The sequence below is a fragment of the Ranitomeya variabilis genome, chromosome 4 (genome assembly GCF_051348905.1).
Source record: "Ranitomeya variabilis isolate aRanVar5 chromosome 4, aRanVar5.hap1, whole genome shotgun sequence".
NCBI lineage: Eukaryota > Metazoa > Chordata > Amphibia > Anura > Dendrobatidae > Ranitomeya > Ranitomeya variabilis.
In genome coordinates this window covers 401,768,983-401,792,260 of record NC_135235.1, presented here as the reverse complement: position 1 = coordinate 401,792,260, position 23,278 = coordinate 401,768,983, and the positions used below count along the sequence as shown (strand labels likewise).

At 45.2% G+C, this 23,278-nt stretch overlaps 1 protein-coding gene across 3 annotated transcripts; it reads left to right on the top strand.

Moving 5' to 3' along the window:
* The first annotated feature begins 6,659 nt into the window (after positions 1–6,659).
* LOC143764917 (uncharacterized) lies at positions 6,660–21,297 on the top strand. 3 transcript variants are annotated; one of them, XM_077251027.1, is made up of 5 exons: positions 6,660–6,797; positions 7,080–7,125; positions 7,217–7,256; positions 7,337–7,380; positions 17,129–21,297. In XM_077251027.1, exons 1-5 carry the CDS (start codon positions 6,675–6,677, stop codon positions 18,022–18,024), a joined length of 1,149 nt encoding a protein of 382 aa, XP_077107142.1. In that variant the 5' UTR covers positions 6,660–6,674; the 3' UTR covers positions 18,025–21,297. The 3 variants fall into 3 exon arrangements, with proteins under 3 accessions (XP_077107142.1, XP_077107145.1, XP_077107143.1); XM_077251030.1 differs by having other exon boundaries at positions 6,675–6,801; positions 17,129–21,287; XM_077251028.1 differs by having other exon boundaries at positions 6,702–6,797; positions 7,076–7,125; positions 17,129–21,281.
* The last annotated feature ends 1,981 nt before the right edge of the window (positions 21,298–23,278 follow it).

Below are 23,278 nucleotides of genomic sequence, written 5' to 3'. Positions count from 1 at the left end.
CAGAAGATATGAATCGCGGATTCAGCACCAGATGCTGGTACGTGTGGTACCCAGCACGGTGCGTGTGGTACCCAGTGGGCACACGGGCGGCACACGTGTGCCGCAAGTGTGCCACACTCATGTACACCAGAAACGTAGGGGCACACGGACACGGATAATTCCGGTACCGATTGTTTCCGGTACCGGAATTATCTGGACGTGTGGGACAGCCCTTACAGAGAGAAAGATCAATCCAGGACGAAAGAGAATCAGATTTCTCTGATAAGATATATTACGAAGTTTATTCTTTTCATTTGAACAATTGATTTAGGAAATAAAAATGTAAATAACGGCTATTTTTTAATCCGTTCACGACATATGAAGTATATTTAAGTCATATGTTGTGTCCCCGACTTTGATGTGGGCTCCGGCGCTGAGCTCGCATATTTCCCCCGATTTGACAGCTGATTTATAAAAAATCCAAAAGTCCGGCACTCAAAATATGCTATTTGGTTTATTTAGCTCAAGCAATCCCAGAGTTCATATTGTTTTGGTCCTACAATTGGACCTTCATCAGACTAGGACTGAAATCAAAAAAGCAAAAGGATCAATATACAAATATATGCCTTACACATGGCAGACTCATAATACAAAAGTTTCCATACAACGTCACATTAAGTAGCAATATATAATGAACAAAATATTACTGGACAGCATACTAGAAACAGTTGGAACAAACGAATATCAAGATGATAGGTTGTGTCATAAGATAATATGTAACTAGTAAAAATAGATATACATTTCAATTTATTTGTAATAAGTTCAATGTTACAACTGTAAAATATGCACAAATAATTCATACAAAGAACCATGTGGGGTTTTGGAGGAAAAAGAAAAAAATGGGAAAAAGAGAAAAAATGAAAAAAAGGAAAAGAAAAAAAAGAAAATATATATATATTTTTAGAAAAAAAGAAAAAAATGAATAAAAGGAAAAAAAAGTGGAAAAAATTTTTTTTGGGGGGAACGCCATTAAAATACGTATATTTGGGGCATTAAGTAGAAAACAGCAAAGAGACATATAGGAGCTGTACTAAGTAAAGAGGTGATGTGCTTACCAGGTTGCCTTAGAAATGTGGAACTCCCAAATGGCAGCGTGAAGTAATAGGAAGATTCCTTTTTTTAGAAGAGCGCTATAGATAGGGGACCGAGGTGTGCTTGTGTACTATATTAGGGAGAGGTATCCGTTTCCGAGCATCTTCTTTTTCACAAAGTGACGTGTATCTCATTTTTGACAGCTGATTTAATCAGCTGTCATGTGCCTCTAACAGCTGTTAACCAGTTACAGTGGGGCAAAAAAGTATTTAGTCAGTCAGCAATAGTGCAAGTTCCACCACTTAAAAAGATGAGAGGCGTCTGTAATTTACATCATAGTTAGACTTCAACTATGGGAGACAAACTGAGAAAAAAAAATCCAGAAAATCACATTGTCTGTTTTTTTATCATTTTATTTGCATATTATGGTGGGAAATAAGTATTTGGTCAGAAACAAACAATCAAGATTTCTGGCTCTCACAGACCTGTAACTTCTTCTTTAAGAGTCTCCTCTTTCCTCCACTCATTACCTGTAGTAATGGCACCTGTTTAAACTTGTTATCAGTATAAAAAGACACCTGTGCACACCCTCAAACAGTCTGACTCCAAACTCCACTATGGTGAAGACCAAAGAGCTGTCAAAGGACACCAGAAACAAAATTGTAGCCCTGCACCAGGCTGGGAAGACTGAATCTGCAATAGCCAACCAGCTTGGAGTGAAGAAATCAACAGTGGGAGCAATAATTAGAAAATGGAAGACATTCAAGACCACTGATAATCTCCCTCGATCTGGGGCTCCACGCAAAATCCCACCCCGTGGGGTCAGAATGATCACAAGAACGGTGAGCAAAAATCCCAGAACCACGCGGGGGGACCTAGTGAATGAACTGCAGAGAGCTGGGACCAATGTAACAAGGCCTACCATAAGTAACACACTACGGCACCATGGACTCAGATCCTGCAGTGCCAGACGTGTCCCACTGCTTAAGCCAGTACATGTCCGGGCCCATCTGAAGTTTGCTAGAGAGCATTTGGATGATCCAGAGGAGTTTTGGGAGAATGTCCTATGGTCTGATGAAACCAAACTGGAACTGTTTGGTAGAAACACAACTTGTCATGTTTGGAGGAAAAAGAATACTGAGTTGCATCCATCCAACACCATACCTACTGTAAAGCATGGTGGTGGAAACATCATGCTTTGGGGCTGTTTCTCTGCAAAGGGGCCAGGACGACTGATCCGGGTACATGACAGAATGAATGGGGCCATGTATCGTGAGATTTTGAGTGCAAACCTCCTTCCATCAGCAAGGGCATTGAAGATGAAACGTGGCTGGGTCTTTCAACATGACAATGATCCAAAGCACACCGCCAGGGCAACGAAGGAGTGGCTTCGTAAGAAGCATTTCAAGGTCCTGGAGTGGCCTAGCCAGTCTCCAGATCTCAACCCTATAGAAAACCTTTGGAGGGAGTTGAAAGTCCGTGTTGCCAAGCGAAAAGCCAAAAACATCACTGATCTAGAGGAGATCTGCATGGAGGAATGGGCCAACATACCAACAACAGTGTGTGGCAACCTTGTGAAGACTTACAGAAAACGTTTGACCTCTGTCATTGCCAACAAAGGATATATTACAAAGTATTGAGATGAAATTTTGTTTCTGACCAAATACTTATTTTCCACCATAATATGCAAATAAAATGATAAAAAAAACAGACAATGTGATTTTCTGGATTTTTTTTTCTCAGTTTGTCTCCCATAGTTGAGGTCTACCTATGATGTAAATTACAGACGCCTCTCATCTTTTTAAGTGGTGGAACTTGCACTATTGCTGAATGACTAAATACTTTTTTTCCCCACTGTATATACCGCTGTCATTCTCGGACAACGGCATTTAACATGCGCCGGGCGGAAGCGTGTTACAAATTCTGCCATCAGTGCCCCTGTCATGTGATGGTGGGCACCGATGGATTGTTATGACACCTGTGGGTCTGCAGAAGCCCCCTGTGGCTGTCATTGTGATTCTCCTGTGAACGTCGGCTCATGGACAGCATTCATAGGAGATTATGATTTTTCCTATACATAGCGATCGCTGCTTCAAGTCTCCAAAAGGGACTATTAACCTTTTTCTACTATCGGACGGAATAGTACGTCCGATGGCAGAACCCCTGCTTTGATGCAGGCTCCGGTGGTGAGCCCGCATCAAAGGCGGGACATGTCAGCTGTTTTGAACAGCTGACATGTGCCCGCAATAGGCGCGGGTGGAATAGCGATCCGCCCACGCCTATTAACTAGTTAAATGCCATTGTCAAACTCTGGCAGCTGATTTCACAAGCGCTTCCAACCATTTGGCCAGAAATGTGCCCATTGGTGACCCCCATCACATGATCGGGGGTCATCGGTGCGTCGGCATAACAACCAGAGGTCTCCTGCAGACCTCTATGGTTGTTGATGCCGGATTGCTATGAGCGCCACCCTGTGGTCGACGCTCATAGCAATGCTGTAATTCTGCTACATATGAGCGATCTGAGCATCGCCTGTATGTATGTAAAAACCAATCACCAGAACTATGGAGCCGGTAGGTCTCAATAAGTAGGTTTCAATATATCAATGATTTTATGCATACTTGCTTTTTATTCTTTGTCCTAATATATGTGCACACTATGTATGTTGTATTTTAACTGTTGCAAATAAAGTTTATTCAATTCTATATCCTTGCTAGTGCTTTCTTGGGTTCTGCTTCATAGTTCTGGTGATTGGTTTTTACACTAATAGTTGAGTGGTTTCCACTTCTTTCTTTGTTGCACTAAGAGGAATATATAATCTCACTGTCATATACTCATATATGGATTGTATTGATTATTCTTGAAAGTTATTAGTCCTCTGAGGTGTATACTTTATTGTCTATCGCCTGTATGTAGCAGAGCTGATCGGGATATGGCAGCTTCTAGTCTGCCATGGAGCCTATTGAATTTTAAAAAAATTGTTTTAAAAATAAAAAAATAAAAAATATAAAAGTTTAAATCATCCCCCTTTCGCACCATTCAAAATAGAATAAAAAAAAACCCCTACACATATTTGGTATCACCTTGTTCAGAATCACCAGATCAATAAAAAAAAGGATTAACCTGATTGCTAAACAGCATAAAAAAGTAAATATGCCAGAATTTTTTTGGTCGCCGCAACATTGCATTAAAATGCAATAGCGGGCGATCAAAAGATCTACACCAAAATGGTATCAATAAAAATGTCACCTCGGCACGCAAAAAATAAGCCCTCACCTAACCCAAGATCACAATAAATGGAGACGCTACGGGTAAAGGAAAATTGTGCAGTTTTTTTTATACCAAAGTTTGGAATTTTGTTTTCACCACTTACATAAAAGAGAACCTAGACATGTTTGGTGTCTATGAACTCGTAATGACCTGAAGAATCATAATGGCAGGTCAGTTTTAGCATTTGGTGAACATGGCAAAAAAAAACCCATTATGGAATTGCACTTTTTTTGCTTTTCCACTTGGATTTTTTTCTTGTTTTCAGTACACTATATGGTACTGTAAAATCAATGGTGTTGTTCAAAAGTACAACTCATTATACAGCTATATAGACGGAAAATAAAAAAAAGTTATGGCTCTGGGAGAAGGGAAGGAAAAAACGAAAACAGTAAATAGCCATGCCGTGAAGGGGTTACGTGCAGGGCCGGACTGGCCATCGGGCAGTACTGGCAAATGCCAGAAGGGCCGGTGGCAGTAGTGGGCCGCTCGAGTGTGCTGCTGTCGGCACACTCTCCCCGCTGTCAGCACACTCCCGGCTCCGCATTCAACTATACCGGCGTCATAGACGCCGGTACAGTTGAATGCAATGATGGAGGAGAGAGCGTCTGCTGACGCTTCCTCTCCCATCATTCCCCGCTCTGCCTGCCGCTGACACTGCGGGTGCGCGATGACGTCATATCATCGTGCATCTGCTGTGTGACCGGGCGGGCAGACTGCGACTGCTGAGACCAGAGCCAGAGCAGCGCGGGGCAGGAGGAAAGGTGAGTAGAGTGTTTTTTTTTTTATCAATGAGTGATGACTGGATTGTGGAGCTATTGGGGGGGGGGGGGGGGCTGTGCTGCATTCCATTCTATGGGCCTCTGCTGCATTATATTCTATGGGGCTGTGCTGCATTCCATCCTATGGGGCTGGCTGCATTCCATTCTATGGGCCTGTGCTGCATTCCATTCTATGGGCCTGTGCTGCATTATATTCTATGGGGGCTGGCTGTATTACATTCTATGGGGGCTGGCTGTATTATATTCTATGGGGGCTGGCTGTATTACATTCTATGGGGGTTGTGCTGCATTATATTCTATGGGGGCTGTGCTGCATTACATTCTATGGGGCTGTGCTGCATTATATTCTATGGGGGCTGGCTGTATTACATTCTATGGGGGCTGGCTGTATTACATTCTATGGGGCTGTGCTGCATTACATTCTATGGGGGCTGTGCTGCATTACATTCTATGGGGGCTGTGCTGTATTACATTCTATGGGGGCTGTGCTGCATTACATTCTATGGGGGCTGTGCTGCATTACATTCTATGGGGGCTGTGCAGCATTACATTCTATGGGGCTGTGCTGTATTACAGTCTATGGGGGCTGTGCTGCATTACATTCTATGGGGCTGGCTGTATTACATTCTATGGGGCTGGCTGTATTACATTCTATGGGGCTGTGCTGCATTACATTCTATGGGGGCTGTGCTGCATTACATTCTATGGGGGCTGTGCTGCATTACATTCTATGGGGGCTGTGCAGCATTACATTCTATGGGGCTGTGCTGTATTATAGTCTATGGGGGCTGTGCTGCATTACATTCTATGGGGCTGGCTGTATTACATTCTATGGGGCTGTGCTGCATTACATTCTATGGGGGCTGTGCTGCATTACATTCTATGGGGGCTGTGCTGCATTACATTCTATGGGGCTGTGCTGTATTATAGTCTATGGGGGCTGTGCTGCATTACATTCTATGGGGGCTGGCTGTATTACATTCTATGGGGGCTGGCTGTAATACATTCTATGGGGGCTGTGCTGTATTACATTCTATGGGGGCTGGCTGTATTACATTCTATGGGGGCTGGCTGTAATACATTCTATGGGGGCTGTGCTGTATTACATTCTATGGGGGCTGAGCTGTAATGCTGGATACAGCTGTAATTATATGTTATATAGTTGTGTTACACTCCCCTCACTAGTTGTAGCCTACAAGTGTACAAAGATATTATACAGTCACCATGTGACAAGTTGGCCTGTGTGACTTCAAATGCCAAGGCTGAATTTTAGTCCCAGTCCGGCCCTGGTTACGTGTGATCCACTGTCTCCATGACAGCCATAAACTAGAGACCAGCAGCTATCTCACAGATATGGCTTCTGCACTGTCTATGCCGTAAAGGTCTCACATTGAAACTCTCCTGTAATCTCTAGTGACGTCAGTTCCACAGTAATGAGCTGCAGACTATTGGTGCACAACAGCACATATGGGAACCATTATCGGTAGGACACTATGATTGCGGTTCACTGCTTCCAGGGAAGGAGTTTTCATGATCACACTGGTAAGAAAGAACATGGAACGCAAAGGCCAGGAAGTAATGCCGTGGAACGCATTCACAGGAAGAAAGGGGGAAAATGGGCGCGGCCTTTGTGCAGCCGGAAGTTGCTGCTCCGGCGCTGTGGAAAGGTGCTGCACGGTAAGTGCTAGTGTTCAGGGCTGCAGTAGGAAGGAGCCATGGATATGTATCTGCTGGGGAAGGAGGGGCGGCACTGGCAGCAGAAGGAGGACACATTTGTGTGTAGGATCCATTGATGCTGTTCTGCCCTATTTACGCTTTAGGCAGATGAAGGGGTGATAGATAAATGAAGGGATGGGGCTTACTAATGCCACAGCAGCCGCATGAAGCACTGCCAGTGACAGGGAGCTCTGTAGGAGGCCTCTCATTCACTGACAGCTTTCATTATTGTCACTAAGGTAGAAGACTGAGTGCTGGGCACCGATGATGGAGACCCCCTGGCTACCAGGTAGGAGTGCATGTACCCACCCCGCAGCATGCTGCAGCCCCCTAGGTCGGTCCCCCTATTAACCCCCAATGTCTGTGTTATTTACCTGTAGGCTCTGTGCAGAGGGGGGAAGCTCTGGAGCTGGAGGGCAGGTAATATGTCCGGGGGGGCCGGAGCTCTGCTACTGTGATGTCCTTGTATCACTCAATCATGTTTTTCTTTGTCTGAACAGGAAGGAATACGCTGGGATAAGTCAGGAATGGAGCCGAGCATTAGGTGAGACATCGATGGGCAACTTCACATTAGTCCTTTACACAATCACAGTTTCTACCAGAACCGAGGTAGCATATCTTATTGCCCTGAGCAGATTAGGCAAATCTCCTCCCCACCATATTATTATTATTATACATTTATATAGCGCCATTTATTCCATGGCGCTTTAAATGCGCAAAGGGGCAAATATAGACAAGCACAATAAACATGAGCAATACAAGGCACACACAAGTACAGAAGGAGAGAGGATCCTGCCCGCGAGGTCTCACAGTCCACTGGGGATGAGTGAGGCTACACTAGGAGAGGGTAGAGCTGGTCATGCAGCGTTCAGCAGACTAAGGATCACTGCAGGTTGTAGGCTTGTCGGAAGAGTCTTCAGGTTCTTTTTGAAGGTTTCTATGGTAGGCGAGAGTCTGATGTGTTGGGGTAGAGTTCCAGAGTATGGGGGAAGCACGGGAGAAGTCTTGTATGCGGTTGTGGGAAGAAGAGATCAGAGGGGAGTAGAGAAGGAGATCTTGAGAGGAACGAAGGTTGCGTGTGAGTAAGTACTGGGAGACCATGTTACAGCTGTATGGAGGAGACAGGTTGTGGATGGCTTTGTAGTTCATAGTTAGTGTTTTGAACTGGAGCCTCTGGACAATAGGAAGCCAGTGAAGGGCTTGGCAGAGAGGAGAGGCGGGGGAAAAGCGGGGAGCAGGGCGGACTGGCCATCTGGCAAATGCCAGAAGGGCCTGTCTGGTCATGGGCTGCCTTGTCTGCTACGTTGTTAACAGAATCGGTGTTCTCAAGATACCCATACTGTTAAGAGTTGTGATGGAGCACAAAGTGGCTGACTCCATCACTTACCCCAACAGGCCACGGGTATCATTAGAAATATTGGTGTTGTAGAAAATCTTCCTTTCCTCCATCCAGGGTAATATTAGTAATATATCCCATCTGGTTCATGGGCATGGGGCAACATGGGCCTGTGTGATTTCAAATGCCAGGACTGAACTTCAGCCCCAGTCCGTACCTGATGGGGAGACAGGTGGATTAGTCCGGCAGTAGATTGTAGGATGGATTGGAGCAGTGCTAGAGGAGAAGCCAGAGAGTAGGAGGTTGCCGTAATCGAGGCGGGAGATAAGGGGGTGCACTAGTGGTTTCATGGTCAAGGAATGCACAGATCCGGGAAATATTTTTGAGTTTGAGTCAGCAGGGGTAGGCAAGGGCTTGGATATGAGGCTTGAAAGAGAGGGCAGAGTCGAGGATCACCCCGAGGCATCGAGCATGCGGGACTGGGGAAAGTGAACAGCCATTGACATTGATGAATAAGTTTGGTGGAGGGATAGAGTGAGAAGGGGGAAAGATGATCAATCCTGTTTTGCCATGTTCAGTTTTAGAAAGCGAGCAGAAAAGAAAGCTGAAATAGCAGACAGACATTGTGGGATTTTGGTCAGTAAAGAGGTGAGGTCAGGTTCGGATAGGTGGATCTGCATGTCATCGGTGTAGAGATGATACTGCAAACCGTGGGATTCTGTGAGCTGTCCCAGGCCGAAGGTGTAGATGGAGAAGAGTAGGGGTCCTAGGACTGAGCCTTGGGGAACACCGACAGAGGGGGCGAGGTGAGGAGGTGGTGTGGGAGAGGGAGACACTGAATGTTCGGTCTGTTAGATATAACGAGATCAAGGATAGGGCCAAATCTGTGATGCCAAGAGATGAGTCTGTAGCAGGAGGGAATGGTCAACAGTGTTGAAGGCAGAAGACAGGTCCAGAAGGAGGACAGAGTAGTGTCGCTTGCTCAAGGTGGTTAGTAGGTCATTGGTGACTTTAGTTAGGGCAGTTTCAGTTGAGTGATGCGGTCGGAAGCCAGATTGTAACCAGTCAAAGAGGGAGCAGGAGGAGAGGTGAGAGGACAGTTCAAGATGGACATGCTGTTCCAGTAGTTTTGAGGCATATGGGAGAAGAGATATCGGGCGATAGCTAGAAACAGAGGATGGGTCGAGGGAGGGCTTTTTGAGGATGGGTGTGATCTTGGCATGCTTGAAGGATCGGAGGGAGACACCAGTTGTGAGTGAGAGCGTGAAGAGGTGTGTTAGGGTTGGGATGAAGACTGGGGCAAGGTTAGGGATGAGGTGGGACGGGAGCGGGTCAAGCGTGCAAGTGGTGAGGTGTGATCTTGACATTAGGGTGGAGAGCTCATCTTCTATCATGGGGGAGAAGCTGGTTTTAGAGGAACAGGGTTGAGCAGCTAAGAAGGACATTGGGGCCTGCGGGCCAAAGCTTTCTCTGATCGTATCAATCTTCTGCTTAAAGAAAGAGGCAAAGTCTTCAGCAGAAATGAGAGGAGAGGGGGGAGGTGCTGGGGGACGGAGTAGAGAATTGAAAGTGTTGAAAAGCTGTTTAGGGTTGTGAGACAGGGAGGATATGAGGGATGAGAAGTAGGTTTGTTTTGCGGCAGTGAGTGTGGACTTGAAGCTGGCGAGGGACTGCTTGTATGCAATGAAGTGCTTGGCAGAGCGAGATCGCTTCCATCTCCGCTCAGTGACCCGGGAAGCCCGTCTGTTCTTTGGTCAGGCTGGTCAGCCAGGGCCACTTGTTGATTGTACAAGTTTTGCTATGCGTGAGGGGGGTGGCCGAGTCAAGTGCTGCTGTTATTGTGGTGTTATAAAAAGTGGCTGCAACATCTTTGTCATGAAGGGAAGCTATGTCTGTAAGATGGAGAAGGGACTCAGAGTGATTGTAAATTGAGGTGTTTGAGATTTCTGCGAGGGTAAGTTTGTGAAGTGGGGGTCGCGCACTAGGAGAGGAGAGGGAAGAAAATGTCAGTAGGTTATGGTCAGACAGAGGGAGGGGTGAGATAAGTAAGGGTACAGAGTCCGGTGAAGAAAAGGTCCAGCTTGTGGCCATCTTTGTGAGTGGCCGCAGAGGACCATTGAGTGAGGCTGAAGGAGGCATTGAATGATAAAAGTTGAGAGGCAGCTAAGGTGGAAGTGTCAATGGGGATATTGAAGTCGCCCATCATGATAGTGGGGATGTCAGCAGAGAGGGAGTGAAGTAGCCAGGTGGTGAAGTGGTCAAGAAACGTGGAGAAGGCTAGTTCTGGGGAGCAGTAGTTGACAGCCAGCTGGAGGTTGGAGGGGGAGTAGATGCGGATGGAGTGCACCTCAAACGAGGGAAGAGTAGTGGAGGGTGGTAGCGGAATTGCGGAAAAGGAGCAGGTGTCAGACAGGAGCAAGCCAACTCCTCCACCACGTTTGTCGCTGGGGCGAGGGGTGTGAGAGAGGTGGAATCCACCGTAGGAAAGTTCAGCTGATAGGCTGAGTCAGAAGGAGTGAGCCAGGTTTCAGTGATGCCAAGGATGGAGAGTTTGTTGGCGATAAAGAGGTCATGGATAAACGGCAGTTTATTGCAGAGAGAGTGTGCGTTCCATAGAGCTCCAGGTAAGGGGAGCGGGGGCTGGATGAATGGGTACGAATTAATTAAAAAGTAAAAAGCAGTATTCTTATGTTTGGAAGTTATCCTCTATTCATGTCATGGGGGATAATGTCCCAACTCCACCGATCCCATGTGTGAATAGAATGGTGCTCGATCATGTTCCCCGCTACTTCATTCTTAATTCATGACCCAGCCTATTTTGACCTTAATGACCTGGCCGTTTTTTGCAATTCTGACCAGTGTCCCTTTATGAGGTAATAACTCGGGAACGCTTCAACGGATCCTAACGGTTCTGAGATTGTTTTTTCGTGACATATTGGGCTTCATGCTAGTGGTAAATTTAGGTCGATAATTTTTGCGTTTATTTGTGAAAAAAATGGAAATTTGGCTAAAATGTTGCAATTTTCTAATTTTGAATTTTTATTCTGTTAAACGAGAGAGTTATGTGACACAAAATAGTTAATAAATAACATTACCCACATGTCTACTTAACATCAGCACAAATTTGGAAACAACATTTTTTTTTGCTAGGAAGTTATAAGGGTTAAAATTTGACCAGTGATTTCTCATTTTTACAACGATATTTACAAAACCATTCATTTTTTTTAGGGACCACCTCACATTTGAAGTCAGTTTGAGGGGTCTGTATGGCTGAAAATACCCAAAAGTGACACCATTCTAAAAACTGCACCCCTCAAGGTGCTCAAAACCACATTCAAGAAGTTTATTAACCCTTCAGGTGCTTCACAGCAGCAGAAGCAACATGGAAGGAAAAAATTAACATTTTACTTTTTAGTCACAAAAATGATGTTTTAGCAACAATTTTTTTATTTTCCCAAGGGTAAAAAGAGAAACTGGATGCCAAAAGTTATTGTACAATTTGTCATGAGTATGCCGATACCTCATGTGTTGGGGGGAACCACTGTCTGGGCGCACGACAGGGCTCGGAAGGGAAGGAGTGCCATTTGACTTTTTCAATGAAAAATTGGCTCCAATCTTTAGCGGACACCATGTCACGTTTGGAGAGCCCCTGTGTGCCTAAACATTGGAGCTCCCCCACAAGTGAACATTTTGGAAACTAGACCCCCCAAGGAACTTATCTAGATGCATAGTAAGCACTTTGAACCCCAAGGTGCTTCAGAAATTGATCCGTAAAAATGAAAAAGTACTTTTTTTTCACAAAAAATTTATTTTAGCCTCAATTTTTTAATTTCCACATGGGCAACAGGATAAAATGGATCCTAAAATTTATTGGGCAATTTCTTCTGAGTACACTGATACCTCACATGTGGGGGTAAACCACTGTTTGGGCATGCGGCAGGGCTCAGAAGGGAAGGAGCGCCATTTGACTTTTTGAATGAAAAATTAGCTCCAATCGTTAGCGGACACCATGTCGCGTTTGGAGAGCCCTGTGTGCCTAAACATTGGAGCTCCCCCACATGTGACCCCATTTTGGAAACTAGACCTCCCATGGAACTAATCTAGATGTGTGGTGACCACTTTAAACCCCCAAGTGCTTCACAGAAGTTTATAACGCAGAGCCGTGAAAATAAAAAATAATTTTTCTTTCCTCAAAAATTATTTTTTAGCCCGCAATTTTTTATTTTCACAAGAGTAACAGGAGAAATTGGACCCCAAAAGTTGTTGTCCAGTTTGTCCTGAGTACGCTGATACCCCATATGTGGGGGGAACCACTGTTTGGGCACACGTCGGGGCTCGGAAGGGAAGTAGTGACTTTTGAAATGCAGACTTTGATGGAATGGTCTGCGGGTGTCACGTTGCGTTTGCAGAGCCCCTGATGTGCCTAAACAGTAGAAACCCCCCACAAGTGACCCCATTTTCTAAACTAGACCCCCCAAGGAACTTATCTAGATATGTGGTGAGCACTTTGATCCCCCAAGTGCTTCACAGAAGTTTACAACGCAGAGCCGTGAAAATAAAAAATCATTTTTCTTTCCTCAAAAATGATGTTTTAGCAAGCAATTTTTTATTTTCACAAGGGTAACAGGAGTAATTGTTGCCCAGTTTGTCCTGAGTATGCTGGTACCCCATATGTGGGGGTAAACCACTGTTTGGGCGCACGTCGGGGCTCGGAAGGGAGGGAGCACCATTTTTGAATACAAGATTGGCTGGAATCAATGGTGGCGCCATGTTGCGTTTGGAGACCCCTGATGTGCCTAAACAGTGGAAACCCCTCAATTCTAACTGCAACACACCCCTAACCCTAATCCCAACTCTAGCCATAACCCTAATCACAACCCTAACTCCAACACACCCAACACTAATCCCAACCCTAACCCCAACACACCCATAACCCTAACCACAGCCTAATCTTAACCCTATTTCCAACCCTAGCCCTAATTCCAACCCTAAGGCTATGTGCCCACGTTGCGGATTCTTGTGAGATTTTTCCGCACCATTTTTTGAAAAATCCGCAGGTAAAAGGCACTGCGTTTTACCTGCGGATTTACCGCGGATTTCTAGTGTTTTTTGTGCAGATTTCACCTGCGGATTCCTATTGAGGAACTGGTGTAAAACGCTGCGGAATCCACACAAAGAATTGACATGCTGCGGAAAATACAGCACAGCGTTTCCGCACGGTATTTTCCGCACCATAGTCACAGCGGATTTGGTTTTCCATAGGTTTACATGGTACTGTAAACCTGATGGAAAACTGCTACGAATCCGCAGCGGCCAATCCGCTGCGGATCCGCAGCCAAACCGCGCCGTGTGCACATAGCCTAATTCTAACCCTAACCCTAATTCTAACCCTAATTCTAGCCCTAACCCTAGCCCTAACCCTAGTGGGGGAAAAAAAATATATATTTATTTTATTATTGACCCTACCTATAGGGGTGATAAAGGGGGGGGTTTGTTTATTTTTTTTTTATTTTGATCGCTGTGATGGATTCTATCACAGGGATCAAAATGTACCTGTAACGAATCTGCCAGCCGGCAGATTTGGCGGATGCACTGCACTTCTTTTGGAAGATGGCGGCGCCCATAGAGCAGACGGATGGACACCGGAGGTCGGTAAGTATGAGGGGGGGAAAATCGGACAGCGGGGGGGGGGGTATCGGACTGCGGGGGGAGACAGGAGGACGGAGGGGGGCGGAGGACAGCAATGACAGGACGGAGGGGAGGAGACCAGTGGCGGTGGAGGGGGCAGATCGCGATCTCCAGCCATGGCTGATGCTATTGCAGCATCGGCCATGGCTGGATTGTAATATTTCACCAATTTTCATTGCTGAAATATTACAATCGCTCTGATTGAAAGTGAAACGTCACTTTCAACAGCCAATCAGAGCGATCGTAGCCACGGGGGGGGGGCGAAGCCAACACCCCTGGGCTCAAGTACCACTCCCCCTGTCCCTGCAGGTCGGGTGAAATTACAGTTAACCCTTTCACCCGGCCTGCAGGAGCGTGATCCGACCATGACGCATATGCTGCGTCACAGGTCGGATTGCCACAGGTTTTCATGACGCATACGCTGCGTCAAAGGTCGGGAAGGGGTTAATGGGACTGACGTGTGTGAATGGAATGGCGCTCAGTCATGTTCCCCCGCTGCTTCATTCATTCTTAATGGGACTGCCACTTGTGAATGGAATGGTGCTCGATCATGTTCCCCCCCACTGCTTCATTCATTCTTAATGGGACTGCCGTGTGTGTATGCAATGGTGCTCGATCATATTCCCCCCGCTACTTCATTCATTCTTAATGGGATTACCATATGTGAATGGAATGGTGCTCGATCATGTTTCCCCGCTACTTCATTCATTCTTAATGGGACTGCTATAAGAATGAATGGTGCTTATTATCAACTATCGTTCCATTCATAGCCCCAGTTCTCAAGATTAGTGGGGGTCCCTGCGGTCAGACCCTTAGTGTCAGTCTCCATGCTTTTATACCCCAAACTAATAGCATCTATGTAAGGCCAGTTTCACATATGCGGTTGTGTCCGCAGCGTTTCTGACGCATACATCCCCATGCGTCTTGATTTCATCTTTTACATTGTTGACGCAGGTATATGCGTTCGCCTGTGTTTGCTTACGCATGTGTTTCGCGGTGTGCGGCGGGGTGCAGCTAATGCACCATGTTGCAATTTTTGAGGCGTCAAATTGCCGCAGCCATCCGCATGCGGACACTTGCGGAAGGAGTGCATCAAAACAACATATTAAAGTCTATGGGAACGCATTCGTACACAAGGTCATGCGTTCGATGCGCTTGCATACATTGGACTGCGCATGTCAAGGAACTGTTTTGAGACACGCCGTCCTGGAAATATCGAACGCATGTGCATAAAAAAACGCAAACGCAGGCAAAAACGCTTGCAAATGCATCTTTTTTTCCACCATGCTTAAGCTGATGCGGATAAAAACCGCTACGTTAGCATGCGTTTGTATGCGTTTTTGCCAGCGGTTGCGGACGATGCGCTGTGGACTCAACTGCAAATGTGAAACTAGACTAAGAGCGATGTAATGCTGATTATATCCATCCCTTTATTTTAGAAATGTGGGTTTACGTCTTACACCTCTGCTGCCTCTTTCCCTAATCCCTGCCCACTGCTTGTCTCTAGTCAGTGATTGACAGTCATACTTCTTTCACTGACCAAGATCAAGTGAGGCGGCATCATTCTGTGAGGTGGTGCATGCACAGAAGACTCAGTACTGGCTTGATCTTTTTAATTTGTAAAGCAAGCTCAACACAGACCATCTTCTTGACTAGGACGAGCAACAGCATTAAAATACAAAATATGCTGTGATTCTTAAAAAAAAAAAAAAAAAAAAAAAATAGCCGTATAGTGTTTTCTGGGGATGAGGCCCAATCTCTATCAGGCATACTTACTCCTCTCCTAGCCCAGGCATCATTGGTGAGATTGGAACGTGTTTGTACCCTGTATACTTGAGGTTATAGCATCAGATAATGGATGCTATGTGCTAAAGATGGAGCAGAGCTGAGGTTGCCACGTGTTTCTTTCTGTTGTTTCTGTAGCTAAGTTACTCAAATGTACCAGAGCTTGTCAACTTCTCCTTGAAAATTTCAGATACAGCAAAGAAGACTTCCCAAATATAGTAGACCTGGGTATGTCAGGCAGTAGATGAAAGTTTGTTTGATGTAGCAGAGTTGCGTTTAACAAATTCATCTGTGTTGCATATAAAGTTTTCAAGATGTTTTTGTTGGTGAGGTCAGTGATAACATTCCTGGTGAGGGTGTGGGGTTTGGAGGGGTAGTGTGTCCGGCATTGGAAAAGAGTATAATGAGGGCTTTATGAGGAGGACCAAAGAGAAGGGCAACTTTTTAGGAGGGAATGTGTGCTTAGGGTCCACTATGGAGAACAGTGAGTAGAGATGAGCAAACTCGAATTTAAAAGATCAAAGTTTGCACCGGACACTTAGTGTCCAGTGCTAAACTCCAAACACACACTTTTCCCGGAAGTCCATTTTAATGTTCGGCGTTTCGGGGGAAGTCCAGGACATTAGAGAGAGAATTTGCCAGGTCCAAAGTTCAGGTCTCTATTGTTTTCAACGCCGATCGTGTACAGTTCTGGTACCCGAAGTTTGGACTAAAATACGGGTCGGGTACCAGAACCTGAACTTCCACAAACCCACTCATCCTGAGCAGTGAGTTATGTCAGCCTCTAGCCTTGCTCTCCAGTCCTCCTGTTCTGATGAGTGTTTCTCTCCTCACTCAAATTCAAAGCTCTAATTGTTTGATGACTGTTTCCATCAGTCAGAGGACGGAGATGCTCATTGGACATCGCCACAGGAAATTCATTTTCCCTTTTTTTTTCTTTTTTTTTACATTTTTAATTAAGGCAACACTTTAAGGGTGTACCTACCCTCAGCTACCCCCCCCCCCCCCGCCCCCCTACCACCACCTGTCAACGCTGGGTTTTACATGTTCAAAGTAGTCCTAATTTCTTTGCATTTTGATACTAGTGGCCCACTTCACCTCAAAAATAGTCCCTGTATAACACATTTAGACAATTCATGAAGGACATTACATGATTCATGTAGGACAGTGACTTTCCATTATCAAGAATGGATCATAAATGTCATAAACTTACCGAGAACGTTCTGCATTTGACTTAACTTTCTAAAAACAAATGGGCAGTACAGACTAGTTTTATCACGAACCCGCCATGTGGGAGAATTTATCCACAAGAATCCACATATGAGACTCATTTGTCGATTCCTTTGTCTGACCTAGACCGAAATGTTTCATTTCGAACCTTTCAAGAATAGTGAATGTAGGACATTTCTGTAAGAAAGACAAGGTGTAGGAGGATGTATTCTCATCACTTTTCATGAATAATCTGGATGTTTTTGTTCTATAGGTAAGGACAAAGGAGAAACGGTCTGGTGTGACCAAGGAAATATCGCAAATTACAGTGTGTCCACAGGCACAGTGCAGCTAAGCAATAGAAATGAGGAGCTAGATGAACATGCTGCACTCAGTCATAATTACACAGAGACCCTCAGTAACATGGAGCCTACCCCAAATGAAGATGGATCCTTCCTTATCCAGACCTTTCAGCCCCCAAGACAACACCTCCAGATGCAGTATTCCTCTATGGCGGGCATAAATAAAAGCAGCAGTTATATGATGGAACATAAGAAACACTCCAGAGGCAGAAGGTTGGGACAGCCAGACACAGGTCCTCCTTCTGTCCCTAGCCCCACGTTCTGCTCCAAGTGCACAAAAATGTTTGCCACTAGTGAAGCATATGGCTGCCATGAGCCAATGCACCTGCTAAACATTAAAGTATTTCCCTGCACAGAGTGTGGAAAGTATTATCGTCATAACACCGCTCTTGTGATACATCGGAGGACACACACCGGGGAGAAGCCATACTGCTGCAGTGAGTGCGGGAGACGCTTTAATGCCAGGTCAAGCCTGGTCACCCATGGGAAAGTTCACTCTGGAAAAAAGCTCTACTCCTGCTCAGAGTGCGGGAAAAGTTTTGCTAAAACTGACGACCTCTTCAACCACCAGCTAATGCACTATCGCGAGAGAAAATACACCTGCAGTGACTGTGGCAAATGCTTCAAGGTTGAGGCAGAGCTAGTAGCCCATAGGAAAATTCACCCTGTAGAAGAACTGTTCCTCTGTTCCGTTTGTGGCAAAGACTTTACCCAATATCCAAATCTTCTTCGGCATGAGAAGACCCACCCAAAATTACCACCAGTTTTTATCACCAGTGAAAGAATGTTGAAGGACCAGGATGCTTAAAATTCTTGTTGGGCTAAATGTAAGAGCTAGAACTGGTAGCCCCGCGTGTAAGCATTTCTGCCCATTTTCAGATGAGTCAGGAGAATCAGGTTCTGCAAAACACATGCATTATTACAGAGGAGTCTGCTGGCTCAAAGACTAGCAGTCATAATTCTAATGATTTGATGACCATATCAGACATTGGCCGCCTATCCATCATCTTCATGAACAGTTGGGATAAGCTGGCAAGATCAGAAACTCTAATGAACCCCCAGCCTCTCCTTTAATATTAGCACGAACTCCAGATGTTCAGTCATGGAAGATAAGTCAGCGGAGAGAACCAAATTCTCCCGAGATGTGTCTCCTCGTAGTTCTCATTAAGAAGCCGAAGACATTACCTATGATGTGTGTATGGGTGGTGGTGATGGCGCATTTTTCTGGGCTAATTGTTTTTCAGTTTTACAGCTCTTTTGAAGATTGTCTAATGGAGTGGTGGGACAGTCTGGATATCTGAATTCTAAATCGGAGGCTGTGGAAATTGGCTATTTTTTCTTTCATTACCCCTTCGTGACCTATGCTGTACTAGTATTGCACATGTCACTTCTCTCCCTTTGATGTGGGCTCCGGCGGTGAGCCCCCACTTTTCCCGGCACATGTCAGCTGTTTTGAACAGCTGACAAGTGCCTGAAACAGCCGTGGGTGGAATCGCGATCCATTAAATGCCACCCGTTAAATGCCACTGTTAAACTCTGACAGCGGCATTTAACGCGCTCTTCTGACCATTGGGCCGGAAATCCTCCCATCGGTGACCGCCGTCACGTGATCGTGGGTCACTGATGGGTTGGCATGACAACCAGAGGTCTCCTGGAGACCTCTATGGTTGTCACTGTCGGCTTGCTCATAGCAAGTGAGGTATTCTGCTACTTACAGGTGATCTGATCATCCCCTGTATGTAGCAGAGCCGATCAGATTATAGCAGCTTCTAGTGTCCGATGGAGACTGTTTTGAAGCATGCCAAAAGTAAAAAAAAAAGTTTTTAAAAATATTAAAAAAAATATAAAACTTTAAATCACCCCCCCCCCCCCTTTCGCCCCAATCAAAATAAAACAATAAAAAAATCAAACATACACATATTTGGTATCGCCGGGTTTAGAATCGCCCAACCTATCAGTTTAAAAAAACGATTAACCTGATCGTTAAAAAAAAGCATAGCGATAGAAAAAAAAAAAAGTCAAAGTGCCAGAATTACGTTTTTTTGGTCGCTGTGACATTTTATTAAAATGTATTAACGGGCGATCAAAAGATTGTATCGTCACTAAAATGGTATCATTAATAATGTCAGCTCGGCACGCAAAAAATAAGCCCTCGCCCAACTCAAGATCACGAAAAATGGAGACGCTACAGGTCTCGGAAAATGGTGCATTTTTTTTTTTTTTAACTAACTGGATTTTTTTTCACCACTTAAATAAAAAAGAACCTAGACATGTTTGGTGTATATGAACTCGTAGTGACCTAGAGAATCATAATGGCAGATCAGTTTTGGCATTTGCAATTTCACCGCACTTGGAATTTTTTCCCCCATTTTTGAGTACACGATATGGTAAAACCAATGGTTTCGTTCAAAAGTACAACTTGTCCCGCAAAAAAAACAAGCCCCCACATGGCCATATTGATGGAAAAATAAAAAAGTTATAGCTCTGGAAAGGGGAGCGAAAAACAAACGCAAAAACTAAAAAGAGCAAGGTCTTGAGGGGTTAATATATGAACCCATCACCAAGACTTACATTTTTAAAATTAATAAATGCCCACTACATCTATCCCCAACACAACACCTCAAAAAAATAACTTTAAAGCTATTAGCAAAAACCTTTAGGCCGGGATCACACGTGAGGAATACGGGCGAGTCTCGCATGTTAATACCCGGCACTCGGGAACGGAGCGTGCGGCTCCATGTATTGCTATGCACACGCTCCGCTTCCGAGTGCCGGGTATTAACATGCGAGACTCAGCCGTATTCCTCGCATATCTGATCCCGGCCTTATATGCAGTGTGCCAATTGGACAACTATGTTGAGTCCCCTTTCAAGACAGCACCTCTGATCTTGTCTTACCTATTACTTTACACATAAACCCTGGGGGCATACAAAAGAAAAAAGACTCGCCTGTAAAATTCTCTGCTACTCTCGTGGTTCTTTAGCTTGACTGCAGTGATGTTGTCACGTACATCTACAAGACCTCAGAAACTGAACATACATCATTCCCGGCAGAAGATGGCTGTGTTATACAGCCAACATCTGCCCAACAGCTGTGAGTGGATCTCTGACACTGGCATTTAAAGAACACAAACCTGGGACAGGGCGGACTGTTCTATGCACCCACTGGGCTCCCCATTTGTGGGTTGCCATGGCAGACAAGTGCTTGCTGGGGGGGTTACCATTCCTGCTGTGATGATCCTGTGACCGGGCTTCATAGGAAACAAAGATTGCTACTATATATTGCAATACTGTAGTGTTTCAGTAAGGAGCATAATCGATCAGATGACGAAAGGAACCATAATTTCTAAGCCCATGAGGGTTCTCTGCTCCTCTGGACCAGTCTGTCACTTTAAGTTTTATATGTAATATGTATGTAACCCTTTTCACATGTACAGCACCCTGGAATTAAGGGTTCTCTAAAAAAAAAAAAATAACTAAACAATAATGTAAAAAAAATTGAATTGTCCATCTCTTCCACTAGCAAAATGAAATAAAAATATTAAAAAAACATTTAGTATTCCCATGTGCATAAAATATAACATGAAAAAGAACCCATCAAATCTTTGCGCTGCCTTGATTCTTTTTCCTATTAGCGCTGTGTCACTTCATTGCAGAGGTTTCCTCAATGAGGTTTTGATCAATTTTACTTCATTATTCCATTATATTCACACAAAGTTTACAGGATGGGTCTAATAATTTTAGATTTCATATATCAGATGTTTACGGATGTGGTAACATTGCATATTTTTCTCTCTCTTCTAATGGGGAAAAAGGGTGTTATTTGAATTGTTAGATTTCTTTTTCTTTTATTATAACATGTAATCGTGTGCTTGCTTGTTCTATGTACTGCAAAACTAATGTATTGCAGAATGTAGCTAAAATAAAGGTTTCCTAGGAAGCCCAGATTGTGGATGGACTTCTCAGGAATACCAATATGGCAGTCATAGTGTCTTCAGCAGCCCTTGGCGACCCATATGTGTTAGGCTACGTTCACATTTGCGTTGTGCGCCGCAGCGTCGGCGACACAACGCAAACAAAAACGCATGCACAACGCTGCATTTTGCGACGCATGCGTCCTTTTTTTGCTTGATTTTGGACGCACAAAAAATGCAACTTGTAGCGTCCTCTGCGCCATGACGCGTGCGCCGCAGGGACGCATGCGTCGCAAAACGCAAGTGCAACGCATGTCCATGCGCCCCCATGTTAAATATAGGGGCGCATGACGCATGCGGCGACGCTGCGGCGCAGAACGCTAATGTGAACTTAGACTTAGGCCTCTTTCACACTTCCATCAGTTAGCTCCCGTCGAAATATGTCGTTTTTTGAAAAAACAGGATCCTGCAAATTTTTCTGCAGGATCCTGTTTTTTCCCATAGACTTGTATTAGCGGCGGATTGTGACGGATGTCCATCCGTTTCGTGCACTGGATCCGTCGGGCGGAGAAAACGTTCAGAGAAACGTTTTTTCTCCACGTCGGAAAATCGGTCAGCGACGGGTCCTGCGCTGTCCGTCGTTGCCTATAATGGAATCCTATGGACGCAGGATCCGTCACTGACTGTCAAAAACTGGAATCCAATGACGTATCCCGTTTTTTTTATTCTGAGCATGCCTGGAAGGATTTTCTAGTCAGGGGAATCTCTCTCCCTCTCTCCACAATTTTATACATTGAAATTCAGGCAGCACCTAATTCGACATATCCGTCAGGAAACTGGATGCGTTACATCAGTTTTTCACTATTTTTAAGACATCCGTCGATACGTCGCATTCTGACGGCCGCCTACCGACGAAAGTGTGAAAGAAGCCTTAGGCCACATTTACGCCATTCAGTATTCTGTCAGTATTTTACCTTAGTATGTGTAAGCCAAATCTAGTAGTGGGTGATAAATAGAGACGTGGTGACATGTTTCTATTATACTTTTCCTCTGATTGTTCCACTCCTGGTTTTGGCTTACAAATACTGAGGTAAAATACTGACCAAAAACTGAACGTGTGAACATGGCCTAAAAGGTAACCTGTCACCAGGTTTGAACGATATGACATAAGACTATCACCAATGCTGTATAAGCCCCCAACCCGACTTGCAAGACAAGAAAAACAGCTTTTATTATACTCGCTTGCGGGGCGGTCCGGTCCAAGGGGCATACCTGGTCTTGGTCCGACGCATCCCATCTTCTTGCGATGCCATCCTTGCTTCAGTCTCCTTGGCATCGCGCTCCTGCGCCGATGTACTTATCGGCCCTGTTGAGGGCAGAGCAAAGTACTGCAGTGCGCAGGCGCTGGGGCTCGTGGACCTTTCCAGGCGCCTGCGCACTGCAGCACTTTGCCCTGGTCAGGGCCGATAAGCATGCCTGCACAGGAACTTGATGCCGGGGAGTCTCTGTGGATGACATAGGGACGCGTCATCCACACGAAGAAAGGAGGAGGACAGCATTGCAAGAAGAAGTGAGGCACTGGACCAAGAAAAGCGACAACCCTTGGACCGGACAGCCCCGCAGGTGAGTATAGTAAGGTGGTTATTAGTGATGAGCGAGTGTACTCGTTGCTCGGGTGGTCTCCAAGTATTTGTTAGTGTTTGGAGATTTAGTTTTCATCGCTGCAGTTGAATGATTTACAGCCATTAGCCAGGCCGAGTACATGTGGGGATTCCCTAGTATCCAGGCAACCCCACATGTACTCAGCCTGGCTAATACCTGTAAATCATCCAGCTGCGGTGATGAAAACTTAATCTCCGAACACGAGACCACCCGGGTTTGGGGCTTATAAAGCATTATACAATGCTGTATATCCGGCCTGAAAGGTGGTGGTTTTATCTCATATCGGTCAAACCTGGTGACTGGTTCACTTTAAGGAATTAAGAGCAATGACCAGAGCTTAGCTCCGATCGCTGTTATTATGGGCAGATGTGGGCAGCGATCACGTGCAAGCTCAGCTTTTATACCCATTCCTTACAACTCCACCTGACATGCGCAGTAAAGTCTGTGGCGTGCTTCAAATCTCACGCCAGTTTGGACTGGAGTAGGA